The sequence below is a fragment of the Polyodon spathula genome, chromosome 10 (assembly GCF_017654505.1).
Source record: "Polyodon spathula isolate WHYD16114869_AA chromosome 10, ASM1765450v1, whole genome shotgun sequence".
NCBI classification, from domain to species: domain Eukaryota; kingdom Metazoa; phylum Chordata; class Actinopteri; order Acipenseriformes; family Polyodontidae; genus Polyodon; species Polyodon spathula.
In genome coordinates this window covers 3,982,254-4,007,270 of record NC_054543.1, presented here as the reverse complement: position 1 = coordinate 4,007,270, position 25,017 = coordinate 3,982,254, and the positions used below count along the sequence as shown (strand labels likewise).

The window sequence follows — 25,017 nt, the reverse complement described above, 5'->3', positions numbered from 1 at the left end:
TACAACTGCAGTCAACACATATTCAATTAGGGTTGCTAACTTTTTGTATAAATGATATAAAGAGTATCCATTGGCATAGTTTTTAGACTAAAAGTAGGTGAATGAACTTTACTATAGTGCAGAGGCAAAATGTGATCTGATGTGATGGGAAAGGATATTTCCATGCCTGTCATATTCAATTATGTCATTCTGATTACAGATCCCTCTCCTATTGTTCCTTCAGCAGAAGTATTGAATGTACAGTCAGTCCATTTGGATCATGTAATACAATACCAAATATAAATCTATAATTTGTTTGGCCTAAACAGGCCTTTGGGTGAGTTTGTTAGCCTTCCGCATTCAGAATGTTATGGTTTGTCATGATTTATCTTGTTTGTGCCATACATGTATAACAATATACTCATCCAAGTAAAAATGTTGACTTTTATTTTGAAATGCTCCGTGTTTTGTGATTATCAGCATCTTTACCTCTGTAAAAAGGTCTATGGTAATGTTTCAGAACACAACATACTGTACTACACTCAAATTACTTTTTAACCTCAACGTGTGAGGATTTGAGTGTTTCTTAGCTAAGGTCAGAACTAATACAGCCACAATTAATTTAACATTTTAACCCAATGAGACAGTAAAGGGCACATTTTTGGCATATTTATGCATGTCAGAGTTGAGCCAGACATTCCTGAGGGTCCAGAACTCATTCCATCATCGTCAGTCATGTCAGTAGATGAGTGCAATGTCTTTATTCATATGAAGAATTCATGAGCTTTAAAAAATGTGACATTTAATCACTAAACTAACAAATGTCTCTCTGAATCATCTTAACATACATTGTAGTAAATATGAAAAAAGTATATGACAACCCCAACCCCCCCCCCCCCCCCCCCCTTTCTTATCCAGAGACTCGGCTTGTTTGTTTGTTTGTTTATTGGTAGGTCATAAGAGAACAAAGTATGTAAAGCAAAAGGATACGCTTCCCTGTTTTTTTACTTTGTAATTTTCTTTGTGCTGTAAACCCTCTGAGTATGCCTGCAATTCAGCTTAGCAGTGCCAGTGTTTAAGTATTAACTCCTGGCTTTGCTGAAACACCAACCTGGGACTATAAGAGAAACAGGAGCCCCAATAATTACTATTCTGTCACAGAGCACTTGTACAAAGTGTTGGCATGTGGAAATCTTTTCAATTGGAAAGTGACATTAATATTCTCAGTAGGCTAATCTTATTTATTTCAATGTTGTGTGTGTGTGTAGGCATTTGCTTTAGAACTGATAGCTGAATGAATGGCTGCCATTTGTTACACACTTGCGTGTAGTTTTTGCTTCGCTTTTTGCTACAATAGATATACACAGGGTTGTGAAGCAGACCTTGGATAAGAATAGGTCTTCTCTAATTGGTCCTTGTCATTGCATTTCAATAGTTTTGTGTGGTATCTATTTATTGAAAATGCCTTTGCTTGTTCGCTGTCTCAAAATAAGTACTGTACAAAAGTGTGTGTATGCTTGTTATGAAAAGCAGTATTTAAGTATGTGAATCTTGCGTGTCTAACATATCACAAAAAAAAATCACAATGACATCCCACTCCTCATATTTGACACCTACTCATATTCAAAGCAGTAGTAGGCTAAGTGAAATATAATTAGATATCACCTAGAGTTCTATGTGTTAATTCATTGACAATATGTTTTAAATAAAGTACTATTAGTATTCATCATGAAAGTTTAAATCTAGTTAAATATGTGCATATATAACAGAGGTATAATAAGTGCAGCCAGAATTACTCTCAACCACTCAGATGACATTGGCTCCAGCAGAGCAGGCTTCAGTGTCAGACAGCTCAAATTAGCACTTGATTTCCTAGCCAGTATTACCTGTCCATTTAGTCCTGAACCTTTTATGATCTCCAACATTCATTGCATCAATACCAATATTTCAAAATCAGAGATGGAGAAAGAAAAATAAGTTGTAACCACCCATTACATACATTACATAATGGGAGTATTTGTTTGCTTTGACAGTGTGCTGTGCTGTGCTGTGCATGTCTTCCTTGAGCAGCTATGACAGCTAGACATCTGTGCCTTATGGACCTGACATAGCATCCATTCAGCTGCTGAAGAATGTCGCTTCATTCCAAAAGCTGACAGTGGTGCTGTGGTGGTATTGACGATTTCTGCCTAGTGCAATGCTACAGTCTGTCTCCAATGATTATTTGTGTGTGAAAGAAAGGGCAAGAATGGACTCATTAAGGAAAGAACCAGGGGCTGTTCTTTGCTTGCCAGTTATCAATACTGCAGGTCCCATGGGAGTCAAGCTGTATGATGATGAGAAATGAAAAGCACACAAGCTGGCAACTCTTCATGACGGCAGCAAAAGCTTTTTTTCCGTTAGTGTTGGACTGGCTGATTCAGTGGTCCACAGAAATGTGTACAGCTGCAGTTCTACAATAACATGCGGCTAAAACGGATTCAGAAGGTGTGTAATCCAGCTCCCCAGGTCAAGGTTGAGGAGAATCCTTTGCCTAATTATAGCAAGATCACCTCATTCTTTAGTTTTACAAATTGCTTTGCCATAGCAGTATTAGCAGTCCCTATACTTCTTTGAAGTAGCAGTTTGAAATCACATAATCCAGCCTTTGACTGAGTTATTGAGCATCCCGTGTCCTTGAATTCAGTGACGGGTGAAGACAGAGTGCTGTCATCTGCAACAAGAGCAAATATGTTCATGTTTAGTTTATGGCAAACTATAATCTTCAGCAATTGTAAATCTGCAGTTAATAAATGTGTCATTACAGAATGTAGTTTTTTTTTTTTGTTGATGACAGTAGAACTACTCTTTACTGCTGTGATTTTCTGTACGTGAAAGGGGACAACAATGAGAAGGGGTCTAAGGATGGAGCACTGTAATCATAATGAGGAGTGAGTTGCAGTGAGCTTTACTTCAAAGCGAATCCAGTGCCAGTACAATCCCTAATATCGTCCCCTTTCATGCAGTTCTGGCCCTTTCTTAAACAAGGGCTGCTATTGTGCCAAACTCTGCGATGGCCTTGTGATGTGGATGAACTACTAAATTGAGGCTATCACGCTTGTTTTCATTTGTGAAACAATTTGTATTTGAACCGCAGCTGAATTTTTACTAATATGATCATTTAGTTCTTATTCTTTGTAATAATAATTCTATGTTGATATATATGTGTGTTTTTTTGTATTATTATTCAAATTGATATGTAACACATAGTGTAACTAAAAGTATGGTAAACAGTAATTCAACGTTCATCAAATTATATGCTACCACGACATATCAGATTACAGTTATAAAATTATTAAGATAATCTAACAATATATCCATATACCACAAACAAATAGGCCATCACTCAGTGTAAGGTTCATGTAATTTTTACCAACAATTAATATTAGTCATAGTCTATCATTGTAGGACAGATATATACATTTGCGACAATTTATAAACTTATAAATTAGTTTAGAAGTTGATAGCATAATACAGAATGAAAGTAATATTTACCCCATCTGGACGAATTTCAGGAAATGCTCTGGACTGATCTCTAACTTTGGTTTATATAGGCGCTGTCTTAACGCAATGTGATGCTGCTGGGTATGGTGCTGTTTGGGTGTGGTTACCTTCAGGAACTGACATTCCCGTTCTTTTCTGCAGCATATCTTGCTTCTCTGACCTACCTCACTTCCAACAACTATAAATACATTCTCACCCAAATTAGTTATACAAAGCAGAGGTTTTACAAATTAATAATTGTAACTGTTTTCAAACACACAGAGATCATACAAAGTATATGTTATTTAGGAAATTAAAGCTTATTGCAACACCACAATCTCCAAGGGTGAAAGTCTAATGTGTTAACCCGACTACAGAACTCTCCAGTGTAGTGTTTTATTGTTTGTTTATTTAGCAGACGCCTTTATCCAAGCGACTTACAGAGACTTAAGAGTCTTGCAGTATGTCCTCCCCAGTTGCAGCCCTTGTGTTCAGAGCCGTTACCACCAGAACTTTCAAACAGAGAGTCATCCAATCCCTTCTAATTTAACATAAGACTTAAATAAAAATGCAAATCGAGAAAAACCAATTACCCTGGTGTCTATTTTTTCTCAATCAAATCTAAATTAAAATCTATCAATTAATTCTACACTGTTCCTATTAATAGTCTGTGTCCCAATAAATGCTGGATTGTGACGCATAAACATAAATGCCTCATTTGACTGTAAAACACACACATACCAATGCATTATATTAGCAATAGTATTGATTTTCTGCTTGCAGTGAAACCATTTTGTCTTGTAAACAAGACCAATGCTAATCACGTTGTGTCTTGCAATTCTTATGGGTACATACATTTATTTGTATATTAATATCAATCACAGAAACGTGACTCATGTCCATAAGCTTCTGCTGGCATTTCATTACTGAAAAAAGACCCTCCTTGGGTTTGTATTGTCTCGCTGTATTGTTCAGTCATACAGACACTGATAACGTGTGACTGATTGGAGACAGCAGAAGATAAGAAGCTCTGAACAGTATACATAATAACAGAAGTATTTAGGCTAATCATTAGAAACGCATTTAACATCCTTTGTTAAGGCAGGTTCTGAATCAGTATGTGTACACTATTGCAGAGGGCACTTTTGCTTACTTCATTATTATTGTTGCATTAGCATTTAAAAAAATTGATTTTAATGTACTAAATTGGCAAAGACAAATAAGCACATTGGTCTTTTAAATGCGTACCAGTAAGTTTTCAAACTACAAGCCAAATGTGGTGGATTATACTACTAAATGAAATACCCAAATTACAATTAGATACAGCAGTACGATGTGTACTGTTCAATTATACAGTGCTCTTCTAAGATGGCAGCATTAACTCTTTGCATAAATATAAAGGCTTGATGACTATAAGCATTTCTGAGTGCTGTTCAATGTAAATTTTAAGTTATCTGTAGGACTTATTGAAGTCAAAAGAAATCAGTGGGATTGTATAAATGTGTGGGGTAATTGCCTTTTTCCTAATAGAAAAAGCTGCCCTCGCAATTCGTTTACAAGCTGCAGGAATAGTCATTTAGTCCAGCATAGACCCAAACAACTAAACAAAATTATTAAAAAAAAAAAAAAAAAATCATAGTATTTGGTTACTGCTTGGGTGATATATTCTCAAATCAATGACATAAATGTGTATATGGCGTCTCGAGCTCATAATATATATATATTATATATATACTATATATCTATATATATATAATATATATATTATATAGATATAATATATATAGAAGATCGTTACCTGTCAATGGAGTGGCTGGAAATGTAGTATTTAGTACCATGAAGTATCAAATCCCCTTGGTAGTGTCCCCTCATCACAGTGCACGTTTTAAAGTATAACCCATATTGGTATGTCCCCTATTATATATATATATATATATATATATATATATATATATATATATATATATATATATATATATATATATATATATATATATATATATATATGTAATATTCTAGGTGTATCCAAAAGGTTTAAATGCTGTCGATCTGATGATAACTCACACAAGTTAGTATGTGAGGGCTCTACAGGATTTGCTCTGCCAATTTACAGTGAAGTGTTTCCATTATTAAAAATGATTGAGGAGGAATCGTCTTTGAGTAACATCCGTAGCTACAATGTTTAGGAATATCATTTATTTTTCATCTGCGGTAATACAAGAGTAACACATCAGGAAGCATGCTGTGCTTTGCTTCATTGTCAAAATCAGTAAAAGTTGTATTGCAGTAGTTAAAAAATATATATATATATAGATATAGATATAGATATAGTTATATATAGATATATAATATATATTTTTTTTTACTATATAACTGTCTAGGGAATTTATTGATCTTCTGTAGCGCCTTTTATTGAGAGTGCACTATATATTTATAGTTGACATTTGTGGTTTTGTGGCCATTTCTCCTTCCCTGTTTATATTAGAAAACCCCTGTGGTAAGACTTTGCTCAAGCATTTGTGTCCTGCGTTTCCAACCAGTCTTTTACATGGTATACATTTTGATGGGTACTACTGGTGAATTCTAATACACAATTTTAACAGTGTACAGGTATTAAACAACTATTTAATTAGATGGCAAGCTTTCATCAGCATTACAAGTTACAGTCATTTTGAATAGCAAGCCATACTCAAATACTTGACTTTAATATTTTTTAAGCCATTACCTATACATGAGCAGTGATGATGATAATAAAAGATTGCCCAACACTAGGATGATTTCAGAATGTATTTTGAATACGTACAGATACCTGGACTAACTCAAAGTATTGAACACATGTTTAAGTAAGGGCTAACACAACCAGATAAACAATCCAGGATATTGGAAAAAAGTCACAATACTAGATGTAACTACTGTTGAACACCGCTGATCCTTGAACTGTGTGTCTCCAGTAGTTGAAATACGATGGCAAGCTTATGCTTGTGGTTTTTCTTTTCCAAAGATTCAAACAGGAATGTTAAATAATACAACTACCTAAGCAGGTTGCCATGGAGACCACCAGACTAATATAACTATGACACTAAAAATATCAAAAGAAACATGTCATTTTGAATTGTAGTGCATATTCCTAAAACCTAGTGCACATCAGCAAGACTGCATTTATTATACTTGGAAATTAAATGCAGTTTGAAGAGAAGCTGTTAAACAGGCCACTGCTAAATTATATACATAGTAATAGTTAACATCTTAGAAGATGCATGTATCCGTTTGTCAGGGACTTAAAGTCCCTGCAGATTCACTTGGTAGCATATCATATTTTATATAAAGGCAACAAGCACAGGGTTTTGTGTAGTATCATATATTGCAATTTATAAGTTAAAATGTACATAGCTATCCCATTACATTGCAATAGTGTTAACAAGCTTACCTCCATTAAATACACAATATATATTTCTTCCACCTCAATAGCAAGCCTGCCAAGTGTCTCCTGTTTTTAAAATTTTGTTTTCCCATGAAAACTATATGACATTTCCAAACATATTTAAGTCACAACTAATGGACTTTTTTTTCCTTAAAATTACTGAGCAGCGGGTCAGAAAATGAAGTATTACCAAAAAATAAATAATAAAAAAAAAAAAAAAAGTTGTACAAGATTTCAATGTAGCTTTTTTTCCTCTTACAACAGCAACTGCGTAGGTATTCATGGGTATTTTGCAGTGTTTCTTACTGCTGCATACAGCAGTTGAGAGCATGACTTAACAATTGAGAAAAGGGCACATGTAGTGAATTGGTACCTGTAACTTTGGACTGCATTGATAACTGTAAAAACACACAGTCATACAAAAAGGGTCTAAACAATGTATTAGACCAGCTTATGAACGGTGAACTGTAACAGTATAGCACAAATACAATAACTTACTCAGCTGGATGTTCAAGTAAGAGCATTTATTGCATTAGACAGCAAGATGTGCTTTTTTTAAGCTGACAAATATTTAATGATGCTTAATTACACCTGCCAGTGAAAATGTACATCACATCTAACCCACTTCTGACTGAACTCCACTATGACAGAAATAAATATCTCATAAATATGGTTTATCTTTGAAATACTCCTATTCTACTCGGCTTTAATCTGCTGCTCCATCAGATTGCAGATTTCAGCGGGTTTACTTTGTCTGCAGATAAACTAGACGCTAACAGTAGGTGTACACATAATTATCATTTTTATTACACACAAACAGGTCAGTAACGATTACAAATCACTACCATGCCAACGTAGATATACTGTGATGAATTCTGAGAGATCATTTCATTTATCTGTAAATTTGGGCTACCTTTTTCCAGACCTTGTTAGAATAGTAAAGACTCTTTCTGCTTTCCTTGACTATTCCTGGCCTGTGATCCATTTATCTGGAATGCATGATTCTATTTGAAATTGCTTTTCATTTTTTTTTTTTTTTTTTTTTTTTTTTAATTGAGTGGGGACTGAAGCGGCAATATTTGTTCTTGATAACATCAGATGAGCTTAGATGCGGATTACTGTGGCTATAAGTGTGTGTTCCAATTCCTCTCAAGATGGCTACCTGTAAAATAAACTCTAGAGCAAGCACTGGCGCTGTTATCCTGGTGAGGGAAATTGTGTTCTTTTTTTTTTTTTTTTTTTTTGCACTGATCATTATAACGTAATGGGGTAGATCTATATCTATATCTGCAGTCTCCCATATCCCATATCCTATCGCATCAATAAATCACTTTTTATTCCAGGAACAATATTTTTTCTGGCTCAAATGTATGATAAAAAGGTCTGTACAAATTTAGAGTAATGCAGTATGTGGGAAGCAGCTAGTTGGCATGGCAACCATAGTGCAGCTTTTAATTCCACTTGGTGAGTAATGCTAACACAACAGTGGTGTTTAATAGATCATGGCTATGCAAGAACAAGCTTCTGTATTCTCTATGTGAATTCTACTTAAAAACATTTACAGCGTTGGAAGGATTCTGCTTTGCCCCTTGAAAGCACCAATGTAAATTGTATAATTTGTGACAAATTAAGTGTAGCATGTAATCAAATATGAAACCAAATGATTACGCACAGAAAGAATATATAATATATATATATATATATATATATATATATATATATATATATATATATATATATATATATATATATATATATATATATATATAAAAAAACAAACCGACATTCTATTTTTTTTTTTTTTAAATCATGATAACTTGTGAACTGTACAAGTATACACATACTGTAAGGCTTCCATTACAGTAATGCAGATCAATGTCTTCTGAGACATTAGTGCTAGTTATCTCATTGTTATTACTGATGTGGGTCAATGTAGTGAAAGTAGTCTTCAAGTTGTCAGTTGTTGCTATTTAGATAGATATTTCAAAAGTAGTGCATCAATCTCATTTAAGGGTTGTTGTTTAAAATGAAGAAGATGAACTACCACTCTGCTAATGCAGGTCAAACGAAAGGGAAAGCCATGCAGCAAAAAATAAATGTATTATCCTGCAAGCCTCTCGTCCATTTGGCAGCATCAAGCTGGAGTATTTTGGACCACTGGGGGGTGGGACTGCATCAATGCAGGCAAAGAATCAGCAGAAAGATTTTTTATTCTGTATGTGATTTGAAATTATGCATGTGTGCAGCTATGGCCAAAAGTTTTGCGTCACCCTGTAGCATTAACACATTTTACTTGATAATAGTTGAATGAAACCTGCTGAATAATGTTACATTAATATATTGGATTATACACCGCTTTTGTAGTTTTCCATATAAATAGACATTTCGAAATCTAGCATGAAATAGTGTACTATGGCTTCCAATAGGTTTGCGATCTCATTTTGTAGTTTATTTGATTACATGATATTAAATAAAAGATTTAAATTATGTTCAAATTGTTTTATTTTTTTGTAATGTCTCAGTCCTAAAATTATAAGTGATGCTAAACTTTTGGCTATAGCTGTAAGTACCCCTTTTGGTTAAAAAAAAAAAGGAAAGTGATTCTGTAAGACTCCAGCAGTGTCAGACCCTGCCAAAAAAGTTCAATAGTTTACTATAGTAGTACTATAGTATTCTGTAGTATTACTAAAGCAGTTTTTCACAGGGGAGCTATTTTGGGATGATGTGTGATTGTTGATGATGTCATAGTGGAGATTAACAGACCATTCAAAAGGAAAACATGGGGCTATGTTAAAAAAAAAAAAAAAAAAAAAAGGCTGCTTATGTATGAAGATAATTAATTTTCTTTCGGATTTGACATCACATACCGCGGCAGTGCTAATTGTAAGGCTCCTTCCATGTAAGATCTTACAGCTGCCTGATTTCTTTGAAAATCTTTGTAGCCAGTTCTAGAGGTAATTGGTCCAGCATTTGTATGTGTCTGTACATTAGCCTGTATGATTGTGAATAGCATCATGTTGTCTCTAACATCACATCAAAGTCTATTTTTTGAATGATTAAAGTGTATATATTGTAATTACAAGTTGGATAATTGAAACTATGAATAACACTGTACTTTTCCAAACTATGCATTAATATGTGGCGATCCTCTTACTGTAAGGCATGTTATTTGAATTTCTGCAATGGTTCTATATTAACATCATCTTTTTGGACAGTGCTGTATTTAAATGAACCAGTTATATCGGTAAAAACAATTATATCAATAGGGTACTAAATCCAAAACAGTGAAACCCCCTTAATGTCACAGTGAACTTTAGTGGTAACCCTACAGTGTGTTCTCTGTGCATCTCTTATTTGAAAGTGTGTATGTGTATGTGTGGGTGTAACTTTGAGGTTAAAACTGGAGCTTGTGTCTCACACATCAACCGATTGTAAAAATATTTTTAAAGCTACTTACATAAATTTAAACAAAATATAAAAGTGCTAAATTAAAACTGTTTGAATGTTTCTTATAAGAAGAAAAAATAAAATAGAAAAAGAAAAATAAGGATGTAGACATAAATGGCAGATGAAAAGACATAGCAGGCCTATACAATACACAATACGCAACTAACTTAGCTAATAAAATAGCACAACATATACTGTGTACTGCATTATACAAATATGTGATGTGCACTTCAGCAAAGTTTATTTCACCAGGTAACTAGACTGGGTTTGGCTGGAATAAACTGTATTATTGGGCAGGAACATGTACCTTTTTATCGTTTTTTTTTTTTTTAATTTTTATATTTTTTTGGACATTTTAAATTCAGTCACTGTGGCATGGTTTAATAATTACCATTGCCGTTAGCAGTGGGGAAAGCAGTGCACACTTTGATAGTTGTGTTCTTGTGACATGCCCAGATTCCTTTCTGCCACACTCAGGTTGCAATTTAAAAAAAAAAAAAAATCTGATCAGCTTTACTTGCTGCATGAAAGCTTTAAAAAAATGTTATTCCGTGCCTTCATTACATAATGCAACCCCTTTTAGCGAACTCTTTAAGAAATATCTGGAAGGTTTTAATGTGAGTTGTCTAATTCTGGTAGTTTGTCACAAAGTCATCGCTGCAGTGTTGCTGGGCCCTCGAGTAGAGATGGTAAGAACCATTCTCACCTCTGCAGCAGGGAGCTTGACCAGATAGACTCGCGCTAGCTATTGAAATGCACTCTGCGCGTAATGCATTGAATTAAACCCCATTACCATGGTTACAACGCTTCTTTTGGTAGGTTCCAGTCTGTTGGGAAAGGGAGGCAACTTATCAGTCTTCTTGTACTGGAGTTAGAAAATTGAGCACGACCCTGTGGCGACTGGAATGTTGTATTCATATATATTTTTTCTTCCTTATTTCATCTGCAGAATACCGTGGCAGTTGCTTCTATCCAGTTACCACCGAGTGTTACAACAAGCCCACCGGCATTGCAATCTGTTGACAGCTACATTTGCAAGCTCCAGTTTATTGTCTTTCGAAATGGGAAACTCTTTCCTAGCACAGGAAATTCATCAAATCTTGCAGATGACGGAAAACGCAGGAGTGTTTCCACACCAGTTGCTTTCTCCAAATTAGGTAAGGGAGTAACCCTAGATTTTTATTTACTTGAATTTTAAATAGCTTTAATGTTAGCATACAAAACAACGCTATCAGCACATGTACCGTGACATAATGCTAAATATATAGTTTAAATAAATAAACCAGCATAATGAGATAGTGTAGCTGTAGTGTTGTTTCAAGACAAAAAAAAAAATACATGTTTTACAATGCAGACAAAAATGTACCCTTAATGTACGTCATGCGAGAGTTGTATTTGGAGTAAGTAGGCGTTCCGACTGATGCTATATGAGACAAGCCTCCTTTAATTAAAGATACCACGGTATATTAATGAATCATTACTATTCAAATGATATACAGTGAGATATATGCGTACATATATTTATAATTTATATTGTTCATAGTAAGTGTCTACTTTGTTAAAGTTGCCATATTAAACGGTATTGATCCCCGCCCCCTCCCCCATCACAGTACAGTACATCAGCTCCATAAGAGAACATCATGCATGTACTTGATTGATTGTGGTAGCATATGCGCGTTTCATTTTTAAATATTATAAACGGTTAGGCTGGTGTTTGTCTAACCTGGCGTCTTTGTTAAAATAAGCAGTCAACGAGACCGTCGCGTAAATTGACAAACAAAAAGGAAAATGCAGTTATACGGTCAGAAATGAAGTATGTAATACTTTTTTTTTTTTTTTTTTTTGTTGCCTGTACAAATATGCAAGCAATTGGTGTTTGCTTTTCACCGAACAGCACGTTTAGAATGCATGCTCACTGGATGCAGCACTTCAGAATTTTCCACTCTTATCTCGCTGATTCAATGTGTCGCTTTTGCAGATGGGTGCAGCTTGGGGAACCTCTCACAGCCCATTACTGTTGCTCTTAGGCACTTCGCACAGGGTGTAGACCCAACAGCAGCCTATTGGGATTTTGACCTTCTAGATGGACACGGAGGCTGGAGGGCAGAAGGGTGCCACATAACTGCTTCTGCGGGCAATATCAGCACCATTCATTGCACACACTACAATAATTTTGCTGTACTAATGGTGAGTATACAACTGGGGTGGGAGCGCGTATTCCTTCCACGCAGCGCCTCTTAAGTTCCTAATACTGTAAATTGATTTTATTTTCTTGTTTTACCCCTGTATCACCTTATAGCCTTAACGGTATTCAAATCAGAACTGAACGTATTGTTCTTATTTTCAGTTTTATCTGCAGCATATCCTTTGTGAGCAACACAAACAATGAGCGTACGTGATTTCGTTTTTAAGGTGAAACAATGTTCATACATTTTAATGCATAGGTTAGCACTTGGGTGAAGTTTAAGCAAGGAAAGCTGAACCGCTAGACTCGATCATACTGTTGTATTCTTTAATTAATAGTTATTTATTTGGAATTATTATCCTGCACATGAGAAAGGCTGTCTCCTTAATCCTACTGAAGATGCGTTGATCATACACATTTTTATTTGCAAGCATACCGCAATGTTTAATCGATTTAGTATAAATGTTGTTGTTTTTAAACAAATATAGGCTGGGCATTTTTGTAGGTCCGGTGCGAAATACAGTGTTAAACTATCACGCCTGGTTCACTGTGAAGTGATTTTCGTGTATATTTTAGATAGCATCAGCCTTGTAGATGTTTTCAAACAACACATTACCTACATTGAAGTAATACTTGGTAAAATAAGCTATTACATATAAAATAATAAATTGTACAAAATGTGGATATATTGAATTAATTTATGAATTAATGCTGTATCTATATGGATTTGTAGTTTCCCACTGTTTACATGAGTAAGAGGTTTAAGACTGAGTAAATGTCAAATAAGTGGTATGCATTTATAAAGAATAGCAGGACTGTACTAAGGAATGTGAAACCCAGAGAAGGTGTGCATTGAATATCAATCTGCTGTCGGATGGAGCACAGATGTCAGCCAGTTATTGCATTACTATCATTCTTTTTTTTTTTTTTTTTTTTAACAGAAATTGTGTTTTTCTACCTTAGAAAACAAGTTTTATAAAAGGCTCTGAGCCATGTCATTGCTGAATTATAGCCCATAGAGTTGGTGGAGTCAAGTGATATTATAAAGTAATTAAATAAATGGAAGTGACCAGTGAGTGATTTAATGATTTGAGCCTAGGTGCATGTCAGAAGACATGAGCAATGCTTTGCTAACCCAGTGTAGTGCTTTTCCAATAGTTCATTTCAAGTACAGATTGGCCCCTTCCTCTATGTGTAGTGACCACACCCTTCATTTTTTTCATAGCTGAGAAAAATCTAAGAATCATAAAATAAATTCTAATAATAATAATAATAATAATAATAATATAATAATAATAATAATTAAATTCTAAGTGGATAACTTTTACTAACGTAGTACTAACGTCATTTGGACAACTCACAAAAAGTACGAATCCCAAGGAGGTCCTTCTTAAGAATATGCTATTATTATTATTATTATTATTATTATTATTATTATTATTATTATATATTATATTATTATTATTATTATTATTATTATTATTATTATTTTGTATGAGTTTTATTTAAAACCCTGTTTAAAATGATATATAATTCATACTAATTACTTTTAGACCCTGGACAATGCACTTGGGGGGTTTAAGCAATTAGCTGTTAGCTAGTTGGCCATGTGTAAAATCAAAGAATTATCAAAGGGCAAGATAGTGGGGGCCCAACTAGGACTGCAACCAGGACATGAAGCACCTGTGTGTTGTGTGTCTGTGAGGAATGGCAAACATCCCAGAAAACATTACTGATCTGACAACATTTGCCAGATAGTTCTCACTTCTTATGTTTTTATGTTGAAATTTTACAGTGGTAACAAAAAATTATTCAAGTCGTTACCCTGAGTGTCCATAGATCTTTGATTGTAGGAGGCTCATCGATTTAAAAAAAAAAAAAAAAAAAAAAAAAGCTTATTGATTTATTTTAGCTTAACCAAATCCACTGGTCTTCAGAATAAAAGGTTAAGTGATTGTCTCACTACATCAATGCTGTGAAGTACATACTGGTCCTGTTATTTGACACAAGCCATCATAATTGGTCAAATTAGTCTTTCGTCATGCAGCAGCTTAATAGGATTTTTTTTTTAAGATGTAGTAACTTGACTCATCATGTAAACTAGCCCTTTGTCAAGACACAGGCGTATCTTTTATCCCACACAAAGAGCAAGTCAAAAGTAAAATGGCTATTGGCAAGTAGACTCGAAAGCTAATCAGTATGCTTTTGAGTCTTGCTTAGATTCATCTAATCCTTGAAATTTCTGTCATTAACCATCAGCTGCCTTCTGTTTGGTGCCATTTTGAAAGTGCAAATATGAAGGTGACATTCAGATGAATGCGTTTGGGAAAACACTGTTGATTGCTTATTGTGTGAACCGAAACAGCCAATAGGGTTAGAAAAAAAAAAAAAAAATCATAGTAAAGATCTGCAAGCCGGGCCTACTGTCTGAACTTTTCAGTGATTTTGACTTATTGGTGTTAACATAAGTCAAAATCAATGTTCCAGTTCGTCACAGATCTGTCACAGCAGATGTACCCCAAAAGGTTTCAGGTTGCCAACCTTTTTGATTGAGTCACATGATATGCACTGGTGCACAGGACTGAAAATTGATTTCTAGTTTGGCTGTCTGAAATCCTCCTGGCCTTGACCAGTAAAGCAGATTACTTATCTGTATTTTTAGTCAAAGCCTGAATCTTTTTCTCGTAAATGTTACATGGACTAGGTTTTCCTTGAGGCCAGGATATTTGGCCTGATGATAAGTTGGCTGTATATAAGTTTGTTTATTCAGTATGCGTTCTGATACATTTTAAGTGGTAAGTAAAAATACAGTATCACCTACAGTGAGGGGGGGGGGGGGGGGGGGGGGAGTGTTGTCCATGGTTACTGTTGTGAGGGCGTAATCAACATTCCATTGGACTTTGACTTTGGTCTGTGAAATGTTTGCAATTCTTTCTCAAGATATTGCCTGGTTCAGTATATGATAATATATTTCACCATATGGATGAGGGGGGTAATTGGGTAATTCTTATTCATTACACACAAAGGACAACATTCCAACATCCAGGGGAGCAACCATCAAAAAAGGTATTAAAACCAAGCCTCATCTAACAACTGGAACCTGCTAGAGACTGGAAAATGCTGGCAGATATTGGTCAGCAGCTATTTTTCCACCTGAGTTTGCCACCACTAACCTTCGACCAGATATTGTCTTGTGGTCTGGATCAGCACACCTCGTTCCCCTTGTAGAGTTAACAGTGCCATGGGAGGAAGCTGTGGATGAGGCATATGAGAGGAAGAAACTTCAGTACGCTCAGCTAGCTGCTGAAGTGGAACAGCGAGGATGGAGAGTCCAGGTTTACCCAGTGGAGGTGGGTTTTCGAGGATTTGTGGCACACTCTCCAACCTGGTTTCTCAGAGACGTCGGATTCAGTAGTCAAGAGTTGTGCCGCACAATGAAGAACTGAAGCAGCAGAGAGGAGCAGCAACTGGCTGTGGTTGAGACGGAAAGATTCTGGTTGGGGATTTTAGGCACGAAAGATAGAAAGCAACATTGATGCACAGGTATGTCAGCTGGGCTGAGCTGGAGGGGAGGTGATTCTGGGACTCCAGAGTCACTGTCGAGCCCTTTTGAGGTGTCATGGGCTAGTCGACAAAACACCAAGGATGGTAGGTGCCCACTTGAAGACCCCAGAGATATAACCTACTTAACTCAATCCCGGGTTGTCATGCTGAGGTGCTGGGGAGACCACACTATGGTTGATCCCTGGAGCCAGCATTGCAGCCATTGTGCGTCCCAATGCACCAGGAAGGCAAAATAAGCTGATCCCTGGAATCAGCAGTACCCTTTAGCCATCAACACCATACAGAAGGATATCTGCATCATCAGATGGAAGGAAACAAATGGATGGAGATGCAGATGGATCACATTAGTTTACCGTAAAGCTACGTCTTAGTTGGTGCTTGTCTTGGTGAGAGCTGAGTCTAAAATCAGCATGAAGTTTTAGCATCTGCTCTCATGTAATGGAAATCATGTGTGGTAAAAGCTGGTATCACATTAAACTATATAGTATCTGCTATTTGTTTATTGATAACCAAAAGAAAATATCTGTCAAGCACCAGCACTCCGTTCTAGAATCTCTTCATAGTCTTCAATGTGAGTCATTATTTGGTGAGAATTTTCTTGTCAGCACAGATGCTGGAGTCGGTACATGATGAGAGGTTATGCCCGCAAAGGAAAATATACACCAAGTCTGTAACAGCTCATACAAGAGAGCCTGGCTCCACTGTACAGTGGCTAAGGTGCAGACTCTGTCTGTGCATTGGGTTGCCTTGCCACACGCTGATGATCTATCTCTCCAGAGTCTGAATAGCTGCACCACCTCTACCATGCTAATTTGAGATGGCCTGCTTTGTGAAAGGTTTTATTTGAGAGGAGAAAGACAAAGTACCTTTGCTAGTAGTTCCAGTTTATGTTAGCTGTAGAAACAGTCCTACAATACAATGTATTAACACTTTGGGCTGTAACATTCGTGGTTCAATACTGACAATATTACCTACATCCAAAGCAAGTTGAGAACCAATGGCTTGCTTTTCAGTGAATTTCTATTTCTGTTTTAGGATGGAGTTGCTATTTAGTTATAAAAAGCATATATTTTTAAATTTTCCTTCTTCACGTCATTATGGGTTTGGATTTGCTGTGCTCAGTTCAGATGCCATGGCTGTCTGTCTGGCTCTCAGTGTTTGTTTATGTATATGTCGCTGTTGTTTTATGTCAGGTTTTCAACAGGCCTATTACCACTTGATGTGTTTTGCTTATGTAGGAGAAATATGGGAGATTCAAGTCAAAATACAATGGGATTAATGCAGTGGAAGGATTACATCAATCAAATTACTGCACTTTACCTCAAGTTGGTACAAGCCTTATCTGAAACACTGAAAGGTAGACTTATTATGAAATTGCAAAACAGGCCAACGGGCTTAAAAAAATGGTTTAGAACTGTGGTAAAGACACTGATATGTGTATGTTTTAAACTGACAGTGAATGACTGTATAGTTGTTATAACAAAGGTAATCGAGCTTGTAAAACTAACTTCAGGAGCACCTCTACGTCTCTCTCTGATAGCAGCGCCCCATGTGCCTTGTTTGAGAATTGCTTTTTCTGACCTCATGACATCCCAGGTAATATCTGTGTTTGTTTATTTAGTATAGAATAAGACAGCAGCACTGGCAAATATTACTTTGTGTATATCCTACACAGTCGTCAGTAGCTAGTTGTCTTCTTTTTTAGCTGAAACTGACACAGAAAGGTAAATTTCCCTGTTGTCACCAACAGCAACCTGCTGATGCTGCTCTCAAAATAACTATTTTACATAGGAAGACAAGAACATTCAAAATGCTTAGTGTTTTGAGCAATGTCATTTAATATGATACATATTTCAGAATCACATTTGTTTTGATAACAAATGTTTTTGTCTTGAATTTACTTGACAACCACATGTTTCCTGTTAAATGTAATTTGACTTCATATGTAGTAAACATCTATTCCTGATGAATTCTACAGTTACTTAGATTAAACCCTTGCACAATGTTTATTCATCAGGACTTTAAAATTGTGGCCTTAAAAAGGGAAAAGGGAGACATTGGGCCCGTTTCACAAAAGTCTTGCGATTGTGATGTGGCTGTGATGAGGTTGTGAGGATGCAGAGGTCACCCTTGCATGCGTTTCATAAAGCACTTCGCAAGTGCCATCGCTTTCTCTTTTGCGATCTGTATTGAGTGAAATCACTAACTCGGTAATCCATTTTAAGGCACAGTGACCAATTAGGTAAGTACACAATGGCAGGGTTGCAAATGAAAGCGATTTTTAAAAAAGAAAACAAGCTATACAATTATTGAAATGGCTGGTCGACACAAATCTGTTATTTTTAGCAAGTTTTCTGGAAGTTTCAGTCATGTGAAAAAAAAAATTGCAGATGATCACTAATGCAGTAAACACTTGGGGAAGAGCAAAAACAGTAGCCGAAATAAGAAAGAAATTGATAGATCTAGTGAACAGAAAGAAATTTAAAGAAGGGAGATGAGAAAACTTTAAAGTTGATTGAGGAAAACCAAAATACTTCACTGTCGACAAGAGATTTGGAGCTGTGAAAAGTGACAGGCTGTGTAGAAAAAAAATCTACTCTGTGCAGCAAATGTACAGTATTTAAAGAACAAGTGCACTTATCTGTGTTTACTTTTCTTTCTACACAGCTCAAAATGGGCTTTTGGACGAAAGGTAAGTAGCCAGCTAAGCACACTCGCTACCTTGACACTTGTATTAGTCTTTGTTAGGTGTCATGCCTGATAATCAAGCTATGTTTAGCTTCAGTGTGGAGCAGGTAATAACATGCAGGTGGCTGCTGCAACACAGCTTTGTATTGTTGTGGTGAACTGTAGCCGAGACGAATTGAGGAAAGTGCTTTTTGTTTCTGTGATTTGGGGATCTGGCGGGTTTCTTTTAGATGTTAGTGAAAAGTTATGCGCCTGCCACTATTTTTGTCACTTGAGTTTGTCTCATTTTATTTCTTTTTGTCACGTTTGTGTGTTATTTCACTTTTACACATTTAATTGTGTTTGTATTATTATTATTATTATTATTATTATTATTATTATTATTATTATTATTATTATTATTATTATTATTATGTATTGAGTAAATCAGGACTTTTGATATATTATTGTATATAATAAATAAACTGTGTTTGTTTTTACAACTTGACCTTGCCTCAGTTACTGTTATTTTTCACCAACATAACTTTTGGTCATAGGTCATTAAATAATAATTTTGTTTGTAATTATATATACTATATATTGATAATAATTGTGTTGCTTTTTACATTAAACAGAGCAAATTACCGAAGCTTTAATCACTTTGCCTTTACAAATGAGTTTTCTTGAGATCTCGTTTTTATTTTTCCATTCTGTTTTTATTATTCCCTGGTAATACACTTTTTTATTTTTTATTACAGCATTATTTTATTTCAGGAAAATCCCAGGACTAGAACTTTGCCTTGCTACTTGTGTTTAACAAAACTTTTGCGTGCACTGTTACTATATCTAAAGTCTTGAAATTCTATGCAATTTATTCACACTGTCTGCTTTGAGTAATTTTTGTATCAGTGGAAGGGCTTTGGCTGCCAAAGAGAAGAGAAATAAGCAGTGAAATACACTGCCCACATACTGAATGTTAAATAGAAAATACCTTGACAGACAGTGTCAAGGATAGAATGTTTCATTTAAAGGCTTATCGAGATTGTTCTTGGGAGCTTGTATGCTCCTTTATAAAAATACCTGCTTGCCATGATAAGTAGAAAAGAGTGATGCTTGGGGGAGAATAGGCTAGAACACCAGTTCAGTGCCATTGATTTATTTTTTTCTTGACTTAGAATCTTTAATGCCTTTTTAAAGCATGTAGGAACATGCATTTTACATCTGATTAAAATAGTTCTGAATAAATCTACAGTGTCATTAAAGGCACACATCTCTGTAATGAACTATTCCAGCACTGAAAATCTGTAAAGGAAAAGTAACGAAAGACAGCAGAGCAGTAAACTCAGCTTCTGTGCCCATATGTAATGTATGTAAGCCACTTTTATTTTATTTTTTTCTCTATAAGACACTGAAAGTAAAAAATGTATATTACAGTCTTTAAAGTCCACAAGGACAAGCTCTGAATTTAGGCATAGATGGGTTTACCCTAGGCATTAATTACCAAGTAGGTCAAGCAAAGCTCAAGTGAACGACTGGACTCTGTGAAAGCCACGGAAAACCTTTCCTTTGATTCCACTGTAAAGAATGAGCCGCAAGGAGTAGGGTTCTAGAATACACATAAAAACCCATTTATTATCTTGGAATATTTCTTCTGATATATCTGTAAAGATGATGCATTTGCAGCATTTAAATATATTATATATATATATATATATATATATATATATATATATATATAACCATTAACTATGAGTGCTAATGATGCATTTCAGTTCCTTATATGTTTTTAATCTGTCGACAGTTAGTCTTAGAGATTGAAGCGTTGTACTGCAGTGGTGCATGAAATGATATGGAGCTACAGAATACGAATCCAGATTTTTTATACAAAATGAAGTCTGCAGTTGATTTTCTTCCTGACCAGTTATCTTCATGAGCTTCTAAAATTCAGTAGGAGAGAGCTCCCTATCTTTTAACAGAGGACTACTTTTAAGCATTGAGGTGAAGAATCTGAGAAGATTCTGAGTACTGGATTAAGTATGTGAATATCCGGATGCTAACCATGCTGTGTCTTTTGTTGTTCAACAGGATTTAAAGACAGTGTTGTCCTTCCCACCGTACCCAGGGGAATTCCTCCACCCTGTTGTGTATGCATGCACGGCCGTCATGTTACTGTGCCTGTTCGCCTCTATTATTACCTACATCGTGCACCACAGGTAACTTCATAATCTTATATAATTCATTTATATATTATGGACATGTGCAATGTTCAGAGCTTTCCTACAGTCTTGCTGATGGATGCCTCTTCTTCCTGTGTTTAGTGTGAGCTTGCGATGTTGCATGAGCAAGAGGTGTTTGTTTCCTTGGTTACCAGGTCTCTTGTCACTTCTCGTCATTGCACAGCAGCTCCCTCTAAATGGAGAGCATCCCTTATTACTCATGCATAGAAATACTCCTTCATTCATTCCCAGCTTTGGTTGGAATCGTAAAGAGGCTGGTGACTGGGCTGACGGAAATCTGTTCAACACACACAGAATTTCACATGACATTTCATTGTGGCAACAAATCTGAAGCAGCTGCTTACTGTTAAGTGCCCATTGGTTGCATTGACAACATTGTAAACTAAATGAGAGAGTGTTGTATTTTTCACATTCACCTCACCCCAATGTAATTTGACAAGACAACCTGAGACCAAGGCGGAGAGGTGGTTTCTGGGAGATTTTTAAACCTGCATCGAAATTGCTGATTAAAGTGAACCCAAATGTATCCACTCTCAGGGGAAGACACCTGGGAAGATACCAAGGATGTCAAGAATATTCCTGTTTGGTTAAGGATTTAATTATTGATGTTAGGTAGAAGAAAATAATCCAAGCCATATTCTTTTATTTGGCTGTGACATACAATAGCAAGTTAGATTGCACGGTCTTACAGTATAGTTATTTTGCACTTTGACGGATATACCCAGCAGTGGTTAGCAGATCATTGTTCAGCAGGATTGCTTTTAAGAGCTCGTCAGACCTTCTGCCCCCGAGCTAACTCTACTACGAAGCAGGAGGTAAAAGGAAGCAGTACACTATCTCACTCCCTTAGGGGGCACACTCCTAAAAAGCGACAGATTAATTGCAGACAGAAGGTCATTTTATTGCATTTGCAGACGAAGGAGACAAGATCCTCAGTGAAAGCTACATAAGGCACACTAGTTAAAGTTAATTGCTGACAATCCAAAAATGCATTTGGCTTCATTTATTCCCCTGATATATTACAATAGTACACCCCAACAGTATTTCAAAACAGAGAAGTACACCGACTTCACGCAGGTGTTTCTAAATCAAAACACTTCCTGGATTATTGTGTAACAGCATGAAGAATTAGAATTCCGATAAGTACACAGCTGTAGTAGACACTTGCTGCACAGGAGAAAAAGGAGATGCAGAACCAGTACTATAAAGATATCATCTTGGAGATTTTTTTTCTTTAACAGGATTGGTCCAAAATAACTGAATACATTTATTTTAACTTGCATTGAGCGATGACCCTAGGTATGCTGATTAGATTCTGGAGGTGATCTGATCAAAGGTGACTGACTGACTGACTGGTGGCCATTTTTTAATTTTTTATTCTACCATACCAAACGAATGATAGCCTTTTCAGAGCTTTGTTTTATGATTTGTAAAATAATAAAATAAATACATTTATGATGGAAAATGTATCCAGTTTATCTTGTATTATATAATTTGTGTGTTAATAAAATGTATTCAATGTATGCTCATTGCTCTAATGAATTTTCAAAGTAGCAATAATTCTCATTCCTGTTAAACCCTGTTTAAAAGATTCAGTTTTGACCAGAATCCATGGTCCAGCCTGGGGTGCTGACAGGAGTGGGTCCAGTATTACCAGTGCAGGGTGTTCTGTTGCCTTGGCGTTCCTGTAGCTGGTTTACACAGGCACTGGTCCTAGTCTTCGTGAAGACCCAAAACGCACATTAACTCTGTTTTGAGGCAGGTGCAAAAGCAAAGGCAAATGTTCTGAGAGGAATAAAATAATGCAAATTGCAAGATAAAAATAATAATTTAAGGTATAGCGTATGATGGTAATATTTTAGAGCTTTGAAATATTAACCAAGTGTTAAACGTTGAGAATTTTGCCATAAGTTTAATTGTTGTCAAAAATATTCTGGTCTAATATAGGTGGTAGCCTTGGGTTATGTTTGCTGAGTAATACAAGCATTTATGTAACGTTAATTATTAAGATACAGAGGTCCATTCAGAAATGTCACAATTAAATATTGGATAGGCCATTCTAAATGCATTAAAAACACCACAATATTCAAATGCAAGGAGGAAGTGCATGTGCATATTTTCATACATAGTAATGTATGCTCTGAAAAAACATCTTCAAAAAGCAAGAATCAAAAGAACGTAGACTCTTCATGAAAGACCTGCTACAACTGACAGCATGCATTCATTAATCTATCAGTGAATTGAGGCCTGCAAAATAAAACACAAGCCATAGTGCTCGTCAAGCAATCCATTTTCTCACCTCTAAGACAAAAAGCTAATACTGGATGTCATTTTTATTTTTTGTATTTTCTGTCCCTTTTGGTAGCACAATTCGCATCAGTAGAAAGGGCTGGCACATGCTTCTCAACTTATGCTTCCACACTGCCCTTACCTTTGCCGTGTTTGCTGGAGGCATCAACCGTATAAAATACCCCATCATCTGCCAAGCAGTAAGTATACAGGTCATTATTGCTGTACAGTATGCATTAGGACATGCATCCACTGAAATGCTATTCATTACTGTTGTGTACTTTTAGTATAGTACTTAATTCATTTCTACAGGAATGCCAGGTGGAATGAAAAGTTGCAATTTGATGGTGTGTGTGACAAATATGATTTTGTTTTCCAGCCTACTAAATATTTTATCACCATTAGTATTTATGCCTCTAGGGATCCTCTCTACACCTGATGTTAATGCTGTAATACCTGCTGTTTAACTTGTGTGTCCTGGAAGGCTTTGCTCGGATGTATTTGTTATTTTTAATTAGCATTTGTTTCATGCCTTCAGGGTCTTTGGTTTGAATGAGTTTGTTCAAAAGTTAGTTTCTACTGACAATGCCCCTGTTGCAAATGATGCACTACGCGCACAGAGAAAGATACCTTAGGTGGTAGTTTATTGCATCTGATTAAACTACACTGATTGTGAAATGAGCATCTGTGTCTGGGGAGTTTTCTCTGTTCAGCTTAAAAAAAAAAAAAAAAAAAAAAAAACTGTATTGTTCCCATGTAATTGTATTTTAAAATCACAAAACAAAGCAGTACATCTAAATGTGACACTTATTCAAATGCATTATAACTCAGTTAATGTCAATTATGGATAATAAGAAATAATGCATATATTCAGTAGAGTCAATTATCCGATCTTTGATCAACCGTACTGTCTGATCAACCTAATGCACCTGTAACAACATGATGAATTATGTGTGGTGTATTACACACACTGCTTCTGCTGCTAAAACGGCTACAAGATTTAGCTGCCAAAAAAAAGGACCAGCAGACTGAGGCAAATGAAAGTTAGACAATTTCTCAGACCACTGGAATCTTAGCTGGAGCTTTGTCTGCTTTAAAGAGTAGCAGTTAAGCAAATTAAAACAGCTACTTCGTTCTTGATTTTTCTTCTATTTCATCAGTAAGGGCTGGAGAGCCTGTCTATGTAATTGAGCAGCTAAGAACTTTTATTTTATTCATTCCAATTGCATGTTATTACAATGCTTTAACAGCAAGTATCTTATCAAATAAACATTTTTTTTTTAAGGATTAATGATTCCTAAAGTTTGTAATGTGTCAAAGTTTGTATTGGTTGAGTTTGTAAAGTTTGGTATAAGGTAAGTTTAATTACAGTGTTTCATTACCTTAACTGCAGGTGTTAAAGTTTTACTGAATTGCATTGATTTAATAATTTGTAAAGCTTTGTAATTTTGTATTCTCAATGTGATGTAATAGGTTATTAGCTATATGTCATCAAAAGGTAATTGTATGTTAACTGTATTCTAAATATTATTAAATGTACAGTAATTGTTATTAACACCTGTTTGATTAGCCAAATCGATTATGCAATCTAGTATCAGTCCCCATTAGTTTGGATAATTGACTCTCCGCTGTGTGTGTGTGTGTGTGTGTGTGTGGTCATAAAATAATATGACTAATTTGAAATGCTTATTAAATGCTGTGATATT

At 35.6% G+C, this 25,017-nt stretch overlaps 1 protein-coding gene across 1 annotated transcript in view; it reads left to right on the top strand.

Annotated features, from left to right (window-relative positions):
* The window catches only part of LOC121321770 (adhesion G protein-coupled receptor A3-like), a 73,541-nt gene that overhangs the window by 41,025 nt on the left and 7,499 nt on the right, over positions 1-25,017 (top strand). The window contains exons 13-16 of the mRNA XM_041260931.1: positions 11,319-11,526; positions 12,348-12,556; positions 20,871-20,998; positions 23,388-23,511. Of these exons, the coding sequence (XP_041116865.1) occupies positions 11,319-11,526; positions 12,348-12,556; positions 20,871-20,998; positions 23,388-23,511 (669 nt within the window). The remainder of the gene's footprint in view (positions 1-11,318; positions 11,527-12,347; positions 12,557-20,870; positions 20,999-23,387; positions 23,512-25,017) is intronic.